General features: G+C 41.9%; 1 protein-coding gene across 1 annotated transcript in view; it reads left to right on the forward strand.

Annotated features, from left to right (window-relative positions):
- Positions 1-20,043, forward strand: part of PEX14 (peroxisomal biogenesis factor 14) — a 67,722-nt gene that overhangs the window by 19,852 nt on the left and 27,827 nt on the right. Inside the window, exon 3 of the mRNA XM_074558400.1 lies at positions 11,868-11,952. Coding sequence (XP_074414501.1) covers positions 11,868-11,952 — 85 coding nt within the window. The remainder of the gene's footprint in view (positions 1-11,867; positions 11,953-20,043) is intronic.

Raw genomic sequence — 20,043 nt, forward strand, 5'->3', positions numbered from 1 at the left:
TGTGAAGGTGATAAAGACTTTGGACTTTTAAGAATAGATGGAAAAATACAAAATAAAACCTATTTTTCTGTATAAACTATAAAGAAGTTTGCTCCTTTTAATGCAGTTAATTCACCTTGGAATGGAATTTCAGTGCATTTTATTTTGTATTTAATGCAGTTAGGTCTGGATGTGTACATTCAGCTCCTCTGTACAGCCCAAGAGCCATGCACAGAAATCTGTACTGGGGGCAAATGCAACGTTCTGCCATAAGCTGACCTGTGGGGAAGGTTCTATGAGATGTTCCCAAAATTGTGAAATATCATTGAATCCAGTTCTGTGCTTTTAGAGGGCTTCTTACTCGGAAGTTTGCTCTCTGTTCATTGACAGTGACTCTCTCCTGATTCCTCTTTTAATAAATTTAAGTGACTTTAATGCTGGCAGAAAGCAGCAGAGTCTCAGTATTCAGAGGGCACAGCAGGGATGTTGTGCTGTGTGCTTTTTCTGTAAGTCTTGTAATCAGACCTAATCTGAGGGCCCTGCTGCTGGGGGCTTGCCTGAGCTATTTATTCCCTTCCCATCTCCTTTTCGGAGCCCGTCAGGGTGTGCAGTGGGTGCTTTCCTTTCCAGCAGCCATCTCATCAGTGTGGCCCCTTTCTCAGCCAGGGGACAGGGCCATGGCCTTGAGGGAAGAGTTTCTGCTAGAGCACAGCTGGACGGGTAAATTCATATATTCTTACATGCAGAAACAATTCAGACAACGGCAACAACATCTCTGCTCACATCATGGTGAGTACAGGATGAGTGTCTCAGATCAAAGGATATCCTCATAGGCTTTCCAGCATTTCCTGGATGTGCAGTTGTTGCTGTAGTTTCTACTGCGAAAGAAGTTTGCTGTTCTTGCAAGAAACACTCTCTGTGTTTTACAACACCAACAGCAAAGTCAAGTGTTTGATCTAAGGATCCAAAAGCCCAGGAAATGCATCTCTGGGGTTCCTCGTCAATTTGGGACCTAATGAAATATAGAAAATACTCAATAAAAGCGCCCTTATTACTTTAAATGTTTAAATGTGGAGTTTTTAGCCATCAGGTTAATGTTTTTGTATCTTTTTTTGATTCGATTGTGAGCACTTTTCCAGGTATCTCTGCCACTTGAGCACTAATTGGATTTCCACAGATAAACGGTGCTAGCTGCAGCCCTTACATCACAGTGTTTTTACTTCATCATCATTTTATTTGTTTTTACTGTAAAGGTTAATAAATCTTGGTGTGTTTAGAGTATGAAACAAGGCAGGCAGGCAAAGAACTGCAGCGTGAAGGGGTGAAGTTTTATATGCTGCTTTCTCAAGTCGGAGGGGTGGGAGGAGGAGCAGCTGCCCTTTGTGGTGGTTCTAATGGGCTGCTGGGTGTGTTAGTCACCCAGGGAGTGATCCATAATCCTTAAGATAAAAAGCGTTGATCTCTCCACTAGTTCTCAGACAGAGCTCTAAGGCATTTGAATTGGGTTACCATTGATTTAAGGTGGGGAGAAGAGTGTAGTGTGGGTCTGCTTAAAAAGGGATATACGGGATTTATTTAGCTTATTTAATTTTTAAAAGAATATTGGAGGCCTTTCAGTGCAAGTGTGCCAAGTTCCCTATGGATTCTCAAGGAAGTTAATACAGTACTTGCCAGTATTTTAGTGAAGAACTTACCGAATGGCAGATTTTAGTCAAAATTTAGGCTGTAAATAAATTTCTGTAAGAATTTATCAAGGTCCCAGATGTTTGCTGTCTCGTTCATTTGTTCAGGAAAGTGCTTATTTTTTAATCTTTCTCATGGTTTCCCAGGAAGGTGAGCTTGACTTCCTACCACAGCAGAGGTTTGCCAGCCACGAAGGCAGTGTAGAAGCCCTTTTTGGCCTAGAGGGATTGAAACTAGTGCATTCCAAACACTGAATTTTGGACTCTGTGGCTTGATAGAAATTGATTGACCGGTCTGTACTCGAGCCAAAGCAGCATTAAAGACTGAATGTACTTTTTTTTCTGTTGCAAAGATATGAAAATGCTTTGTAGCTCCTTTGGATCAGGTGCAGACTCCTGAAAACTGCGTTACAGCCCCGGGTTTCCAGTTGTTCCAGTCCGTAGCAGCAGTGGCCGTTCCTCCCTTGGTGTTAATTCCCTGCTGTGGACCCAGATTTCAGAGAGATTGTTGATGCTTTCTGCAGCATTTGTCAAGGAAATGGCTGCTTTCTTTTTTTTTCCTGAAGTGAGTAATTGTTTATTAATTTTTCAGCACATAAAGAGCGTAATTATAATAGTCCCTGACATGTGCTGGCTGTGCCAAGGTTTAAGAAAAATAAAACCCAGTAGAAGTGCTGTTTTGAACTGTCTCTGATTTTTCAGGCCTTCCTGCTTTGGACCCAAATTTCTGTGTAGGAATTTGGGAGAAGCACACAGATGTCAGTTTAATTATCTGTAGAATTAATTCTCTTTTATGTTTTAACTCAGTTTAGGATGGTGGGATCCTACTCAGGTGTTGTGAGAAGGAAGAGTAGGTGATCAGTACACTGGATTTTTTGGTACACAAAATTTTTTGATATGCACAGTGCTGTATAGGTTGAGCAGCATCCTGGATGTGTCCTGACACTTCTATGCTTTGTTTCTTTAAGCAGTGAATGTAACATCCATGAACAATGCCAGATTGACCCCAGGGGAAAATGAAGTGGGCCCATTGTTTGCAGAATATTTATGGTCTGGACAGCTACCATGGAAATGTTCCTTATGTTTGCTATTTTACTGTGTTTCACCCCTGTTACAGAGGAAGCAACCTAAGAATTGACAAGGAAGCTCAGTTGTGTTTGGGGCTGGTCATGCAGGGTGCTGGGTTTGCAGGAGGAATTGTGTGATGGGAGCTGCCTTCTGCTGAGAACTGGACAAAGACAAGGGACGCAGCTGCTTTTGAATCTATAAAATTATTCCACTTGCAGTCCCCACAGACGGGGCAGCTCTGGCCAATCAGGCTTCTTGCCCCTTACTTCGTTTTTCCCTTAATGGGGCAATTAACAGCAGGAACAAAGTGCATGGTCTGCTCAGTCTTTATTATTATTTGTGTTGTAATAAATGTTAAGGAGGCCACTTGCAGACCAGCACCAGGCACTGTGCAAATGCAGAGGAAATAGACCATTTTTGTCCCAAAGAGCTCTAAGTAAAGAAATAAATTTACAAAAAGGTCTTACAGTATTTTAAGTCCTTCTCCTTTTGCTGTTTCTTCCCAACTGCTGTGGTTTGCATGATTTATTGTGCACCTGTCACAATTTCCAGCTTCTTTAATGTTTTCCACATGAAACCTTTTGTGTGTTAGATTCTGATGATCCAGATAGTTTCCTCCAGTATCTCCTGTATTTATTCTCTCATTCATATCTTCCTTGTCCTAATGTCATCACAGCCCCCTGACTTCAGCCCTAATTGTTTGGGGCTTTATTGCCAAAAAGGAAACATTCATTCTCTATTCTATATTTCCTATAATTTAAAAATTCTGTGAAATGGGGTTCTTGAAATAGGAGGTTTGAGGAATAGTAACTTGCTGGTTTTTCTTGTCATTTGAGTCTTTTCAGTCTAAAACATCTTTATAGCTTCTTCTGCAGATGGGTTCTACTGTCAATCCTCTTGGACTAAATCTAAACCAATGTATTACTGGTTTTGTCCAGTCCCTTGACTGTAGAATTAGAAGGATCTGAGTAAGTGTGAACAGTGCTCCCATTCTGGTGCATCTCTGCTTGATTCAGCTTTCTGGAGTCTCCCATTCAATAGTGATTTTAAGTACTGGGGCACAATTGTTAGGTGTGACACAGGCTTCTATCCTCACATCATCTCCAGCTCCCTACCATGTGAATGAATGTCCTGCAGTCCTTGTCTGCCCTGCAGTTAAAAGAATGAAAACGTAATAAATTACAGCTTCATTGGTTTTTACATTCTACACATGTGAAGGGAGCAGGGTGAAAGGGATTTCTTTTGAAAGCTGCTGTGTTTGAGCTCTGCAGTAATGACAATAGGAATAGAGAGAGGAGTGAGGAAGGTGAGTTGGAGGTGCTGTCATCTGCTCCCTGGAACCTGGGCCACACATTCTGTCAGTTGTGGAGCAGGGACTGGTCCTGGTTCTGCCGTAGTGAGCATCTTGGACCCTGGGCTGCCGCATTCCTTTGGAGAGCCTGAGCTCCAACAGCATTAATGGTACAGCACAGCCCCAGTGATCCCTGAGCTTCCTCCTGCACGAGGAAAAGCAAGTTGTGGAAATTGGGTACTGCCATGGAAAGTGATAAAAAGCTGATTGTCTTTCCCAAGCTTTGAGCGCCTGCCTGGCGTCTCTGGCGGATCCCGTGGGGTCGCTTTGGTGACCTTGTCGTGGCTCTGCGGCTCTGTCACCTGTGCCGTGGGACACAGCTGGGCTCTCAGCGCCCGTCCCACCGCGCTGGGGGCTCTGCCGTCCTGCTGTGAACACAGCTGGAGCTGATCGCTGCCATTGGGCTGCAGGCGGTACCCCCACCCCACGCTGCTCATCCCGCTGCAATTCCTTCTTTGGTGGTACTGCCGATGCAGGCAGCCTGCAGCTCCAGCCCGGGCAGAAGCACAAAAAGGGATTTTTAAAGTTCATTTTCCCTCCGAAAGTGAGAGGATTTCTCTTCAATATTAGAACTCCAGAAAAAAGGTTCATGTTAAATTTGAACTGCTCACTGGTTAAATTTATTATGGCTGCATTATCAGTTTAATACATTTAGTTTGCTCTTCTTCTTATATTTCTTATGTTTTTCCAGCATTTATCACTTCCCCATAACAGTTTTTATTGTGTTAACCCTGATGTTATGAAGTCTGATTTGGAGGTGTATTTCTGAAGTAAAAAAATACCTATCTAGCACATTTTCTCTGCAAATTAAAATAGTTATTATATGTTTCTTTTAATGTTTGTGTAAAACTTTCTGATTCTTTTTAGATTTATGCATGTAAGTTTAGCTTGAATATTATTCCTCTTAAAAAGACAGGAATTTTGTCAAGATGTCCACTGTGTTCTCAATTGAATTATAAAAAAACTGAAGATGACAGATATTTCACTTTGAAAGGTGACTACTACACAGATGAAGTTGCTACTTTTCATAAGGGTTTTTACTCCATATATCAATGTGTTTTAAGAGAGACTTGGGTCAATAATACCATGCTTTAGAATTCCCTAAATACATATTTACACAATAGACCTTAAAATATATTAGTCTATCATGTCAGCTCCTGTACACTTCTATCCGGGATGTTTTATGTCCTTAACATATGATACAATAAAACTTTATTTTATATAGCATTTTTCATACAAATTGTATCCTAAAATACGTTGTATGGGGTTAAACGAGACTTTCACAAGGTTAAAATTAAAGGAAAAGCTGAAGGGTGCAGGAAAATGAAGGGCTTTGCATGGGATAGATGTATTTAATTGAACAAAGGGAACCTGAGCGGAGAATGCAGCGAGCTGAGAGCGTGTAAGCGTGATTGGAGCTGCAGAGCAGGATCCCTGGAAGTGGTGAGGTTATGTGAGGAAAGGCTTATTCTGTGTGAATGAAGGAGGTGGAAAGGTCACGCCTTCAGGAGCAGCTGGAGGAAGTGTGGAGTAGCTCCTGGAACAAAGAAGTTGAAAGCAGGGACTGTGTGGAGTCACTTCTTTGTAGTGGGAGTAGCAGAGATGAGGGGAGAGTGTGCTGAAGGCAGCGGAGCGCGGTGTGCCAGCTGAGCTGCAGGGTGGGATGGATGGCAGCGGGGTGGCAGAACACCGGGGATCTCAGCTGCTCCATCGCTGCTCGCTCCAGCCTGGCCCCGGCACTCCGCAGGCACAACACACTGACAGCTCACATGCCTTTTTTCCTGGCTTTTATAATTTTTTTTTAAATTTTTTTTTTGGTCACCCTATTCATGTAAATTAAGTAAGGCTTTTTTGTATGTGATAATTATAGATAAATGTATTTAAAGTAGATCTGGATTTTGTAGTCCTCAGGAAAAAGAGGAAGAGCAATTTTTCCCCCCGTCCCTGTCATGTGTTCGTTTTAATGAGCAATTTTAAAAAATTGAAAATAAAAGAGGAAAATGAATAGGTGTTGAACCAGCCTGTGATATGTAAATGCCAACTAGTAATTACCTAAAACCTCAATTTTCTTTCTGTTTCATCTTGCAAAACATTTCATTTCCACTGAGTGAAAACACTTAATTTGGGGCTCTGACGGCGGGAGCGCGGCGGCGGCTGCGCCGCCAGGGGGCGCGCGGGGTCCGCGCGCGCGGCCGGGGAGCCGTGAGGGAGCCCCGGGGCCGCGGCGGCCGTGAGGGAGCCCCGGGGCCGCGGGGCCTCGCCCTCACAGGGTCGGCTTGGAAAGACCTCCGGGACCGTGCAGTGCGGCCTGTGACCCAGCACTGCCCTGTCAGCTACACCAGCGCACTGAGAGCCGCGTCCGGGCTTTCCCTGAGCGCCTGCCCGGGCAGCCCCTTCCAATGTCCAATCACCCTGTGAATTCTTCCTGGTGTCCAACCTGAACCTCCCCAGATGCCGATTAAGACTGTGTTTTGTCCTGTCGCTTGTTTTCTGAGAGAAGAGCCCAAATCCCACCTGGCTACAACCTCCTGACTGAGAGTTATAGAGAGCAAAAAGGTTCCCCCTGAACCTCGTTCTCTCCAGTCTGAGCGCGACCCATGACAGGGACGCGGCCAGGGCCAGTTTCCTCACCCTTCATGTGGGTGCGGCTGAGTTAGGTGTCACTCATAGTCCAAGTTCTGAGCACCTAGGATTTCCGCGCCTTTTTTTTTTTTCCCCCTCCCATGGTTTGGCTTTTTTTGTTTTCCTTTTTACCTTTTTTTTTTTTTTTTTTTTTTGGTTGGGTTTTTGGCGGGTTTTTTTGTGGCTATTTTTGGTCTTTTTTTTTTTTTTTTTGTGTGTGTGTGTTTGTTTGGTGTTTTGGTTTTTTTCTTTTTTTTTGGCTGCTATTCTGTATTCTCTTAGTTCCAAGTTCTTCATCTCAGATATGGCTCAAAGTGTGTTTCTTCCTCGCCTTTGTTCCCATGAATCTTGCTTTTCTGCCTCCCATGAATCTTGCTTTTAACTCTATTTTTTTCCCCCCTCACTGTTTTACGTGAGGGCTTTGCCATTGTTGTTACAGCATTTTTAAACTTTTCTCCATCCAACTTTGAGATCTGCCCAACTTTGTAGGTTTCTATGTTATATCTGAACCGAAATAATTCCTGGGGTTGTGTATGTTTTCATTCAAACCTCAGTGAAATCACAGGAGGAGCTTTGAGGCGTTCCCGCTCCCCCGGCCGGCCCGCAGTTGGTTCCCTCACGAGCACAAGTGCCAGCTCGCGGCAGTGCCGGGGCGCAGAGCGCGGCGGCCGCGGCTCGTCCCGGGCCCGCCGGGCGGCAGCGGTGCCTCCTTACCGAGATATATGGCTTCATAATTAGCCCCTTGCATTTTTCCCGAGTGCTGGCATCAGCGTTCTATGATGTGTTTCCCTGATTAACAGCTGCTTTGCAACTATTTCCGTGTGCCACCGATAACCATATTTGTCAAGTTAGTCCTGGCAGGGCACTGATTTCTTACTAAAACACAGCATTCCTGTTGCAAGGGGCTTTCTTGTTCACTGCTGTGCCAGGCTTTTAAGTCAGCCCTTGTTAAAACGTAAGTTGGCTTCAGCCTGATGCTTGTTAACAGGATTCTGGGTATCTCCTTTAGAGTAGGAGTGCAGAAACCTTTCACAGACAATTTAATCTTCCGAGCCTTGCAAACATACAGCCGTACACTGAGGGGGTGTTGCTGTAGGCTAATATATTGATCAGTTCCATTTGCCCTATAGCTGTGGCCTTCTGCTCTGGCTGAAATAGGTTGAGTGTTTGTTGATACTGCCATATTATTATTTTTTAATACACTGGAAAAAAATTAATTCCAACTTCTTTTACATACGTCATGTATATTGCCAGTGTTGATTGCTTCCGCACATGTAATGTAAACTGTCTGTGCATAGTTCATGGCCTGGGCCGCCTCTGCTTAATGAAAAGAAGTGTTGCTTTTAAACAGATACAGATCCACTCAGAAAGACAAAATACCATCCCTTGCAACGTATAATTCAGACCCAACCTTTACATCACAGGTCATCTCAAAGTCTCAGTCTATCAACAAATGCTGTTTAGTAATAACCTACAGAGGGTTCCCAGTATTAGGAAATCTATTAGAGCTCTTACAGGCTGCACTCCCGGTGGCTTTTGAGTCTGTTTTCCATGTGGAACTCTCTTACCAAATGCTTTGTAACTTTTATTGGTAAAGATCTTTTGCATTTCTGCTATTTTGCTTTTTATTTCTGAGTTGGTAGAGAATAGGCATTTGCCACAGTACTTTAAATTTTGTGGTTTATTTTTTTAATGTAACTAACTGATAAAGTAGCTTAGATTGCTTTCTTGGAAACCCCGCAGCTTTGAGCACAATAAGAAATAAGGCTGCCTTTATCTTCCCCATTAGAACAAAAGGGAGGGAAATTAGGAATGAAGGGCCCTGGCTGCTAAGTTAACATCCAAGTGCTGTGCTTTGCCCCAGAATTTTGCCAGCTCTCTGCTCTTCCATAGCATCTGCAATAAAGTTCCTGTCTTTATTTTATATTTTTGACATTGAAGCAGAATATTTGGCTTGAATTTATGTAATTCGTCCAGTTGCAAATATAATCTATGAATAGTGACATTGATCTTTTAATTGAAAAATCAAACTGTGGGACATGACCTGCTGCAGGATTCCACCCATCTCTTCCCAGTCAGAAAGATGTCTTTGTGAATCCTGTTGCTGCAGGAGAGATGGTGGCGGGAAAGCAAGTTTATGGGATTGCCTGGCTTTTTAAAAACCAAATACACTCTGTTTAATACAAGTACCTGATCCATTAGATAAAGGCACTCTGCTCGACAGTGCGTGCTGGCAATCTAAGAATCAACGCAGTGATACAATGCTCATTATTTGGCAGTGTCCTAACACCATAAAAATTTGGAGAAGTGTTACAAATGCTACAGAAATAGTATGGAACAATGTTAGCAGCTGAGTCAGAGTGCTATTTGCCACATGATTTTTTTGGCTGTACATAGGACTGCAAGTCTTCTCATCTTCCTCCTCCTTTTTCTGTTGTTTAAATTATGGAGTGCAGTTGCTCTTGTTTGTGCAAGGAAAATGATCCATAGAAGGCAGGGAAATTCTTGTGTATGTTTGTTGAAAATATTGGCATTTTGACATGGCCAAAATTGCTTTGTAAGTTACTCGTGTATACGAGATTAATTATAAAAATGAAGACATTTCATCTCAGCCTATAGGAACGAATGTTCAGAGGTGAATGCAAACACAGGATGAGAAACATGGGATTACCGGAGGGAGGAATACATGTCCAGGATTCTTTTTATGGAGTTGTTGTTGCTTGTAATTTCATTTTGTTTTAAGATTAAAAAGGCTGTGAATAATGGAGGAAGTAATGCAGGGGAGAGATAAAAAAGAAGTTTATTTTGGACTGAAATTTACTACCGAAATGTTTACATCTTTATAAGGCAAAAATAAGCTTTAATAAAGAGTTAGAATCAATGAAATGTTCACATGGTTGCGATTGAATTAGCACAATGAAAAATACTGCTTATTTCTCACAGGTTTTGTAATACTTAAAAATTGATAATTAAATATAAGAGCTTGCAGAGCTGCAGGTCTGCAGGCCGTTCATGTCTATCTCCCTGAATGTGGGAGGGAGTGTTGAGGAGTGTCTGAAGACACAAACAAGTAATTATTGTTAGAAGGAGAGTGGCTTTGATATGTTCACGTGTCTGTCGGGCTGCTCATTTGGGCATCTTTCTTATTCAGCATATTACCTTAAGGTTATTAGTTTGGGTGCTTTATATTTCTGCATCTGGCGCAGCAATATCAGCACAGTTTAAATCTGCGATTCGCCTGTCACCTGCATTTCAGCTGGAGACAGATCAAGTGCACATAAATGAAGCCAAAGTATACTTTATGTGGGGTGGTTTTTACTCTGCTGTTTTGTGGTTCAAAATTACTGAATGGAACTTAAGGAAAAAATGCAGGAAAACAAGAAAATGAAAAGAATTAAAAATACCCCATTCATTTTGTCCTCCCAACTTTGAAGTGTGCTGGGACTTTGTCAAATTCCCGTTAAAATAAATATGTCAATTTCATCTCTCTCCCAAATTCATTTATCATGCTTTTTTAAAAGGTGTTTTCTGCTTTACCTGATGTTTAAATTGGATTCACTCGTTTATGCTGTTCTTTGCTGTATCCCCCATGTTTTTCTTAAATGAATTAGTAATGACAGCGTACTCCATCATACCCTCTCTACAGCCACTTTAAGGGAAGCCTGGTGATCTAAACCTTTTAACCTATTAAAGATGATTTTCCCCAATTGAATCAGACCCACCACAGGTGTAATAACTAATCATTTAAACTACACCTGCTATTATGTATTTTTAAGCCATTATGCATGTTGGATAGATGATAATTCATGTTTATTGCATTGTCCAATGGATCCGTTTTGCCTACACTAGCCTGATTAATGTATTTAAAGAAATAAGAGATGCAATTTAAAAGAAAAAAACATTGATGGAATGCACTGAGGAGTACATTGAAAGTGCCATTAAACCCATCAGAACTTTGCTCTCTGACCAGAAATGCATATTCCAAGTGTTTGATTCAAACACAAAGTGAAACTTAGTGATTTCAGGAGTGATGCTGTATTTTCCCTTCTTTTTCTGCTGTCAAAGTTTTGGAAACCTTTTTGGAACTGAATTCCAAAAACTGTATTTTAAGATAAACCCTTAAAGACCTGAATAACATGGGTCTGGCACATTAGGATGGTTAATTTTAGCACTAGAGAAGGGAAGTAATCTCTTCCACTAGTTCACATGGATGTGCTGTTAGCACATTATTCCTCATGATGCCTCAATCAGAACAGATGTTTTTGTATAAAAGTGGAGGGAATCACTGGTGCAGTAACATGTAATAACGTGTATAGCAATATAGGGAAATGTGGGAAATGGAACTACCATATGAAGAAAAAAATCAAATACCTTTCACTGGCACTAAATGGAAATGTAAACATCTAGTGCTGTTGTTGTTGTGCCATTGAGTATTATCCCAGACTTTACTCTTTGCTTGTAGAAGTGCTCTGTTTTAGGTGCTCTGTCACCTTAAACAAGGATGTAGAAGTCAGTTTGTAGACAAAAGTCATCTGTGGCTTTTGCTGGTGTGCAATATAAATTTTAACTACTTGCCTACCCATTTGTGTCATTCCAAGTGACTTTTTTGATTGTTGTTATGTGATCCAAAACATGTGAAATCGCTTCTTCTCTAGTCATGAGAAACTGAGGTTTATTTATTGCTTTCAATAAATTAGAATGATGGCAGAAAAGGCCTTAATCTCTTAGAATCTGCAGGGAGCTTTAAGTCAGATAGAAAGGAAGCATTCTTACAATAAGCCAACTGTTGCAGATGACATGCATTGACTCAAGGCTGGCTTTAACTGTAGGAGCCAACTTAGGTAAGAAGATCACAATGTAAATAACAGAAACACGTAATAATCTTAAAGGAGTTTTTTGTACAGGTAGAGCTGCTCCCAGAGTAATTAACAAGAAACTTCTAAGCTAAACACCGTAATTGTGCTGTCTGTTTAGAGTTAAACCACAAACTCTGATACTTGCTGAACCATTTCTGAAGGTTGGTGTTGTCTCCAGACAATCTCCATGTGATGGGTTTGTTGTCTTACCTTGCAGCCCACAGTGCCTAATGTAAAATAGGGATTTGACCATGCCTAACTTGGATCTTTTCTCTCTTTTTTTCTCTCCAATCCTCCTACCCTCCTCAGATTGTGACAGCAGTGAAATTTTTACAGAATCCACGAGTCCGCCAAAGTCCTCTCGCAACCAGAAGAGCATTCCTGAAGAAAAAAGGTATGAACTCTTTAGGTTGTGATCTCAATGACAATGAGGGACCTTGAATTAATGTAAAGTCAAAATGTATTGCTGTGGAATATTAGATGTTACGGACAAAGCAATTAGTCTGCCCCAAAAGAAGATCTGAGGTTTATAAGAAATATCAGTCTCTTTTCTTCCCAACTGACTAGTGCAATATTTGCGCCAGATGTGGAATTGTAGAATACAAAAGACACATGGGAAATAACTGTTATCAGATCTTTTCTGCAATGGGGACAGTTCATGCTTGTGGACTAGCTGGTCAGTTCAAACCTTACTGACTCTGGCATTAGGATGGCCAATCTCTGGGTGAAAAGGTCAAATGTTTCCAAAGAGAGCCAGAGAGAGGCAAAGAACCTGGTAAAAGTCAGCAAGGTCAGGTTAAGGTCAAGCTTGGGGTCAACCTGACTTTCAGGCTGAAATGGTAAACTACTGACTGAGTTTAGCCCTTTTCTATAGCAGGGATAGAACAGATCCTGACAAATCCTATATCATCTTAGTGAGGTGCAGCATACTTTGGTCATTGCCTACAGAAAATTTATTTTACTTTCTGACTCATAGTGGAACTATGTTTTGTTCCTATTTTATTTCTAAAGCTTTTATTCCACAACTTGCAGTGCATTCCAGGTGATGTTCACTCTATATTTTGCTACAGTCCCGGGTCCATGTTGCTTACCAGAAGACATAAATAACAACAGCTTTAACTTGAAGTTAATTACGTGTGTTGTAGAGCACTGTAAGGTGTTGAAATGATGCTGAAAACCCAAATTCCAAACTTCAGAGGGGAGTGACCCACATACACATTGAAGTCATAAGTACTTCAAGGTCCATCAAATTCTAGAGCTAAAGATCTTGAGCTTTGAAAAGTAGGGAAGCCTATGAAATACATATTTTTCTGTCTGGAGTTATGAAGTGCCTATTGAGATGCCTGAGACCTGAAGTCACGAGATGGAGAGTTCAAATACATGTGCCAGTTTGCTCACCCTGAATAGCAGAGAGCCTGGGAGGGAATGGCAGCCGTGTGTTTTGGCAATGATGTCATGACAAGTAGTTCAGGGGCACAGCGTTTGGAGTGAGACCCTCTCTGCTTGTCCTAGTGCCAGTTCAGAGGACATTCCAATCACGTAGGGATCTGCTTGCCCTGCCCTGCCATCAGGATGACATTAAAATTTGGAGCCTGTTGGTCGCTGTGCACCATGAGTTTTTCCTTGAAATATGTGGACCTACGGGGAGTAATTAATCATAAAAGCTTGGGGATTTCAACTCTATCATCGAAGCAATGAAGCAGGGGAAAGCTGAGCCTAAAAGCTGTGCTGATTACCCGGGGTAACCTGATACAAAATCTATTGTTGCCGAGAGATCCTTAGCCCCCAGTATATCGTGCAATATTATAACTGCCTGATCTTCTTCTGTGCTGACAATGACCAGTTAGTCCTCATTTTCTCTCTCAACACAGCTGGGTTAGAATTTCATTTGCAGAAGGTATTTAGAGCAATTTAGAGACAAATGTCTCTGGTGTTTGCTCTGCACTTCCCCACCGCAGGCTTCGCTGAACAGTTTTTTGTATCAGGAGCTCCATCTAATCTGTTTAATTTTAATAAATCCCTGACTGGGAGAAGAGGAAGGGTGGGGAGATGGAGGCGCAGAGAAACTGTGGCCGGACTAATACTTCTTATGAATTACTTGGCTAATAATTACTAAAGAGCAGAAATGGTTTGGTAGAACTGTTTGTTTGTTCCTGTGTGTTAATTAGCCCTCCTTCCCTCTGTGCTAATTGTTTTTTTTTCTAAACCTAACCCTAGGAGATGGGAAGGAGTAGGGTCCAGTAGCGCCTGTAGGCAGCAGTCGCTGGAAATGTGTCCACATGGAATGTGGCCTGTGTTCCGTGCTGGCATGGTGCCCGTGTGGTCTAGCAGATGGAGTCAGTTCTTGAAACTGTTGGGGCTGCTTTAGGCCTGAGCCGATGAGGGACTGCAGGGTTTGGTGGGCTGTTCCCCTGTTCTCTGATGTACAGTCCCTGTCATCCCAGTGATAATGTTTATCCCCAGCTGAGGCTGTCTGGTAGAGTCCTCACTGCCAGTTGAAAAAGGTCCTGCAAGGCTGACTTGGCTTAAGAAATTTCACTTCTGAGACTCACAGAGGTGGTTCTGCCAAGAATTACTATATTTTCTGATTTTTCTATAAGCATCTCCTTCCTTGTAAAGGCCAATCAGATTTTATTTCCTTTTAGTATAGGAGCTGGATTTGGTTTAGTACATTTCAATGAGATGAGAAATGAAAGTTTCTGCAGGATTATCAGCTGGACTGGGTTTGGTGAAACAGGAGTTGTAGGGGCTGAAATCAGGTGTTCCTGGTTCTGTGCAGTTCAGGTGTGCTGAACTGCTCCCTCTGGCACATGGGGTGATAGAGTGTTGATGACAGTTGGGAGAGTGAGGGTATCCTGGATTTGTAAAAGGGCTTTCAGAAGTCAGATGAGATTTCTCTGTTGTCTTAAGCACTTTTAAACTCCCATATACAGAGGCATTAATGAGAAACATGAAGTTATTAGAATCATTTATCATTTTCTTTGAAGCTTACACTGGCATTTTGTGTAATTTATGACATTTCCTCCTTTTTATCATGAACTTCTTCAGATGAAGGGAAAAACAGCTGTTTCCCCTCAGAGTATCTGAAAGAAAAGAAAGAAAAAAAAGATGCTGTTTGTTTTTTGTCCAACTCGCTGATTCTGCTGATGACATGCCACAGAATCAGCGGCGCCTTGGGAGTAATTAGACAGCATGTGGGGCTTAAACCCTTGTGGAAATGTGTCTGTCATTTAACTGTTGTGCCTCAGATGTCCTGCACTGCTCAGTTACCCATCCGGTAACTCGTGTGCCTTGTTAATTTTGTGTGCTCTGAATCTCTTCAGTTCTGGCAAGACAGAGAAAGGGGGTGGAAATGCACTGTACATGGCAAGCTCTGTTTTCAGGGTGCTGGGTTTTTGGGGCAGAGAAGGGGAAAACTGTGAGGTTACAGACTTGTTGTGTCATCTTGGATGAAGAACTGTTTTCTCAGTTGCTTGTTCTCTTCATCTGTAAAATGACTACAGTAATGCCTTTCCAGAGTGGGGTTGTGGGAACTGATGAAAGCATATGAGGAGCTCAGAATAACAGTGATGGAAGAACAGAGGTGCATTAAAGCAAGTTAATGTACAATTGTTGAGTTATGTTGGGAAAATGTCCACTCAGAAGGTTTTCTGCAGTGCATCAATGTTCCAGAAAATTTTTCCAGTGTCAAGATGCCAGACTATGGTGATTTCTGAAAAGATGAAAAAATTATTTAATTCTACATGCCCTTCCCAGTCAGAGCTCAAAGGCACTTGATCCCCTGGAAACAAATGCTGTCAGCCCCAAAATCTCCAGCCAAAAACCGACTTGATTTTCTTCCTCTTTCTGTAGTCTGCATTCTTGGAAGTTGAACCTGCCTTTTCCCCTTTGTCAAAGAAACCCAAGTGAATCACCTTCAGGACCTGAAGGATGGGGGCACAGCCCACTGCTGGAGGGCTTAAAAAAAGCAAATTCTTCAGCAGATTTCAATTTAACCCTCTTTTATTACTCCCCCTTTTTTTTTTTATAATTTAAGTCCATTTCATGAGGCAGTTTGCATGTCCTTGAATGGAATCTCGTTACCATGAAAGCTTTTTTAGCATTGATTTCATAACAGTCTTAATTTAATAGTGCCGTCATTACTGAGAAGCTCTGAGAGTGAGGCCCCAGCTTTCCAGGTCAGTGACCTTTTAATTACAAACCTTGTTCTGATGGCCAGGTTATCGACTGGACAGCTCCCAGCTCCTGCCCCCAGCATGAAGATGAAAATAACTGCCTTTCCTCCCCCACTTCCAGAAAAGGGAGGAAAGAAAGAAAAGTAACCTCTTGTGTTTCCAAAATTAATTTTCTCCTTCAGCTTTACTTTGTAATTAATTCTTTAACATGTCTCAGTGAAGCTCAAACAGTTTTTGTAAAGGCTTTTCTTGAGAATAAAATACAATGCAAGCCAATGGAGTCCAGTGCCAACTCAGCTGGAAAAATAAGTTAGTAACCTATGGTGTCAAAATACCTATTTAGGCCAAACTGCTCTGACTCTCCAAACCTTACTCTTTTCTAGAAAGTACCATGTTTGATACACAAATGTGAGATTAGACCATAAGTGTTGACTGTTCAAGGAATGCTAGGTGACTCGTCATTCTCTTGAAGCATCCTGTCAGGACATGGATTGAGAATGGTGCAGAAAAGCAGTAAGGGCTTTATTTCACTCTTGTGCTGGTGTTGGCTTCTCCACAGTGTGGGTGGTGCTGTGGTGGATCTGTGCTGAGGACAGTGTTGGTAGTACAGTGTTGGTAGCACAGAGGTGTGTTAGCTATGGGTAGTACAGATGTGTGTTAGCTATGGGTAGTACAGATGTGTGTTAGCTATGGGTAGTACAGATGTGTGTTAGCTATGGGTAGTACAGATGTGTGTTAGCTATAGGTAGTACAGGTGTGTTAGCTATAGGTAGTACAGAGCTGTGTTAGCTATAGGTAGTACAGAGGTGTGTTAGCTATAGGTAGGACAGAGGTGTTTCAGCTATAGGTAGCACAGAGGTGTGTTAGCTATAGGAAGCACAAGAGGTGTGTTAGCTATAGGAAGTACAGATGTGTGTTAGCTATAGGTAGCACAGAGGTGTGTTAGCTGTAGGTAGCACAGAGGTGTGTTAGCTATAGGAAGCACAGAGGTGTGTTAGCTGTAGGTAGCACAGAGATGTTTCAGCTATAGGAAGTACAGAGGTGTTTCAGCTATGGGTAGTACAGAGCTGTGTTAGCTATAGGTAGCACAGAGGTTTCAGCTATAGGTAGTACAGAGGTTTCAGCTGTAGGTAGCACAGAGGTGTTTTAGCTATAGGAAGCACAGAGGTGTGTTAGCTATAGGTAGTACAGAGGTGTGTTAGCTATAGGAAGCACAGAGGTGTGTTAGCTGTAGGTAGCACAGATGTGTGTTATCTGTAGGTAGTACAGAGATGTGTTAGCTATAGGTAGTACAGAGGTTTCAGCTATAGGTAGTACAGAGGTGTGTTAGCTATAGGAAGCACAGAGATGTTTCAGCTATAGGTAGCACAGAGGTGTTTCAGCTATATCTGAGCAGTGCTTACACACAGAGCCAAGGCCTTTTCCTCTTCCCACCCCAACAGTGAGGAGGCTGGGAGTGCACGAGAGGATGGCTCAGCTGACCCCCAGCTGATCAAGGGTCACAGGTATAATCTGTTCACTGTTTCAGCAAAAATCCAGAACATAGCCCCATACTAGCTACTGTAAAAATGGTGCACTATCCCAACCAGACAATGCACAACTGACTGTGTGAGTGAGGCTTGTCCTGGGTTGTCCTTGCATCTCAGGTACCTTGTTCTCTAGCTGCTCACACCAATGCCTGCACAGACCTCATCACCTGAACTTGCACAGCTATAAGCAGGACCTGGAGTTCAGATACTGATAGCAAAAATTTATTGCAAGAGCATGCTTGGTGTTTTAAGTTTCTAGTACAAATCAGCACACAGCAAGAGAAAGTTCACTAGCATAGGTAGAAGCAGGGAGGTGCTTTCTGATTATTTAAGAAGTTTGCAGCAGGTGTTAAGTAGCAGAATGTAACTCTAGCATCTTGTGTAGACTTACAGAAATGACTGTAGAGGTGGCATGGAAGCCAGCACATTCTGCATTTTCATGATGCTTTTCATTTCAGGATTTTGGAGCACATTGTACCCATTAACTTGGGAACTTTGCAGCTAGTTGCATGGAGCATGTTGGATGGTGTTTATAGGGTTATCTATCATTATCAGAATCATGGTTTGATCTAGATCTCACTGTGCTTCCCACTAAAAAAGCGTCCACCTCTGAGGTAGGCAACAGCAGCTGTTCAACATCACTTTGTGATTTTTAGGAGAGGAAATGAAGAATACTTTATCTAAGTGATCTTGCAGAGGGAGCTTTAGGGATAGAGATTGTAATTACTGAGTAAAAAATTTACCAAGATTCTTGAAAAGCACCATGGGATATTTAATTACTAAAGATGGTTGGGCCTCTGTTTATGACTGTGCAAGACAGCTAATGTGCCTTGTAATATTTTGCTAGGATAAAGAAAAACATGTCCTACACCTGTCATGCAACCAGTTTGTTCTTTAGGTGCCTCCCATCCGAGCTTTGGCTCTACACAACCCAGCATAAATGGGGAAATGTGATTGTCTCCCAAAGAGCTTATTAGGGAACTTAAGGATGAAGAGTGAGAGAATGAAAGCTGTCATTGCTAACAAACTCACACCAGTTCCTATCTAAATCAGCATTAGGGGTAATCACATCCATTTATGGCACTCTGCTGTGTTTGCCCAGCGCTGATAATGTTCCACATACACATTCCACTCCTGGAGTATCATAATGCAGAGGAATAGATGTGCTTGCATCCAGAAATTAGTTCCACCTTCCTGTGTTTTGTATTAGTTGCCTTCTTTTTTCTTCCTGAAAATGATTGAGAATCACTATCCATCTGCTGAGAAGGAGATGTCTTCCTGTCCTGCCACTCTTCTGCATGCGGATCTGTCACCTGCTGTTCAGTACCAGCCTATTCATCATGCTGACTCCTTTCCCCATCAATTTTACCACTGTTTGTGATGTCTGAACTTGTCATGAACTGCACAGATTTTCTTGGCTTCTTTGGTGACAAGGAATGTACAGTAGTGCTAACAAAATGTGGTAAACTGCTCAACCTGAGGGCATCCTGGGAATCAGATATGGTGCTTCTTTGGAGGGTTTTGGGAAGAATATAGTTGAAGAAACCCTTAGTTATCATTCCCCAAGATTTGAAAGGCAGTTTGGAGAAACTAGTCTGTTTAGTCCCTATAAACATGGAGAAATCAGTTTATTGCTCATCTCTGACTCTTGTCCCAGTCACTAGTCATTTATGAGAGGGCAGAAAACCACCTGACATAGGTTAGACATAACTGCTGGGGTGATGCAGTGTAGAAAGGAAGCCAGTCCTTTCTTGGCTTGAAAATTATTGATAAATTGGAACAGACCGGTTTGATGCTTAGGAAGTTGTGCATGCTGCAAAATGCTGTTTGTAAGCTTAATTTTAAGAAATAATTGGAATGTCATGGGTTTAATGATGTCTCTCCACTTGGCTATCTGACAGTGACTATTTAATGTAAAAGAGCCGTTAAAAATGGCTTTGCAAAATTAACTCCTGTTGCTCATTGAGTGTATTTTGAGTCATATCTGCCTTGTTTACTGACAAAGTAATGTTTCCATTCCTGGTAGTACTGAAAAAACAATATGATTACAGCAGAGTGAATTGAAGTCTACCTAGAAGATAATGCTAAAACAGTCAATTATATTCCAAGGCCTGAAATCATTAGCCTTAGTGATGGGCAAAAAAGACCCAGCCCCTAAGTCTGACTTGTAAATTTAAATATTTCTTTATAATGCTTTTGAGTGAAAGTAAATGCCAAGTCCAAGAGAAAGTCACTTCTGTAGTTGCAATCTAAAAGCAGGCATGGGAGATCTGAGACATGACTGCTTCCTTGGCTTTGGGTAAATTTCTTGTTTGCAGCTTGCCCATCTGTAAAATGGGGTTAATTACCACTTTTGCCTTATTGACTCAGTAAGATTTATGTTAGCTATGTTCATAAACTGCTCTGATATGCTTGTTTCAGAGCTCTTGGTGCTGCTGTGTGTGATTTTTGAAGGTCCTGCAGTAAAAGCCACACTTTCAGAGAGATTAGGAGTTTACTTCCATCAGCTGTGTATGGGAGGGGAAAGCTGCAAACTTCAGAATGTCAGAATGTCAAGGCTCAGGCAGATTGCGTGCAATCCTAATCCAGCCCTGCAGCTTTGACCTTTGAAGTAAGATTCACCTTGAGATGGTTGAAGAAATCTATGTATGTTTGATAAAAAATATTTCTGTGACAGAAGGAATTTGTTTTTCATGGTCATCCAGCTCAGGGTTTCCCCACGGTCTTCCCAGAACAAGTAAATGAATTCTCAGAGCTTGACCTGCTCTGAGAATGGACCTG

Source organism: Zonotrichia albicollis, chromosome 25 (genome assembly GCF_047830755.1).
Source record: "Zonotrichia albicollis isolate bZonAlb1 chromosome 25, bZonAlb1.hap1, whole genome shotgun sequence".
In the NCBI taxonomy this organism is placed as follows: domain Eukaryota; kingdom Metazoa; phylum Chordata; class Aves; order Passeriformes; family Passerellidae; genus Zonotrichia; species Zonotrichia albicollis.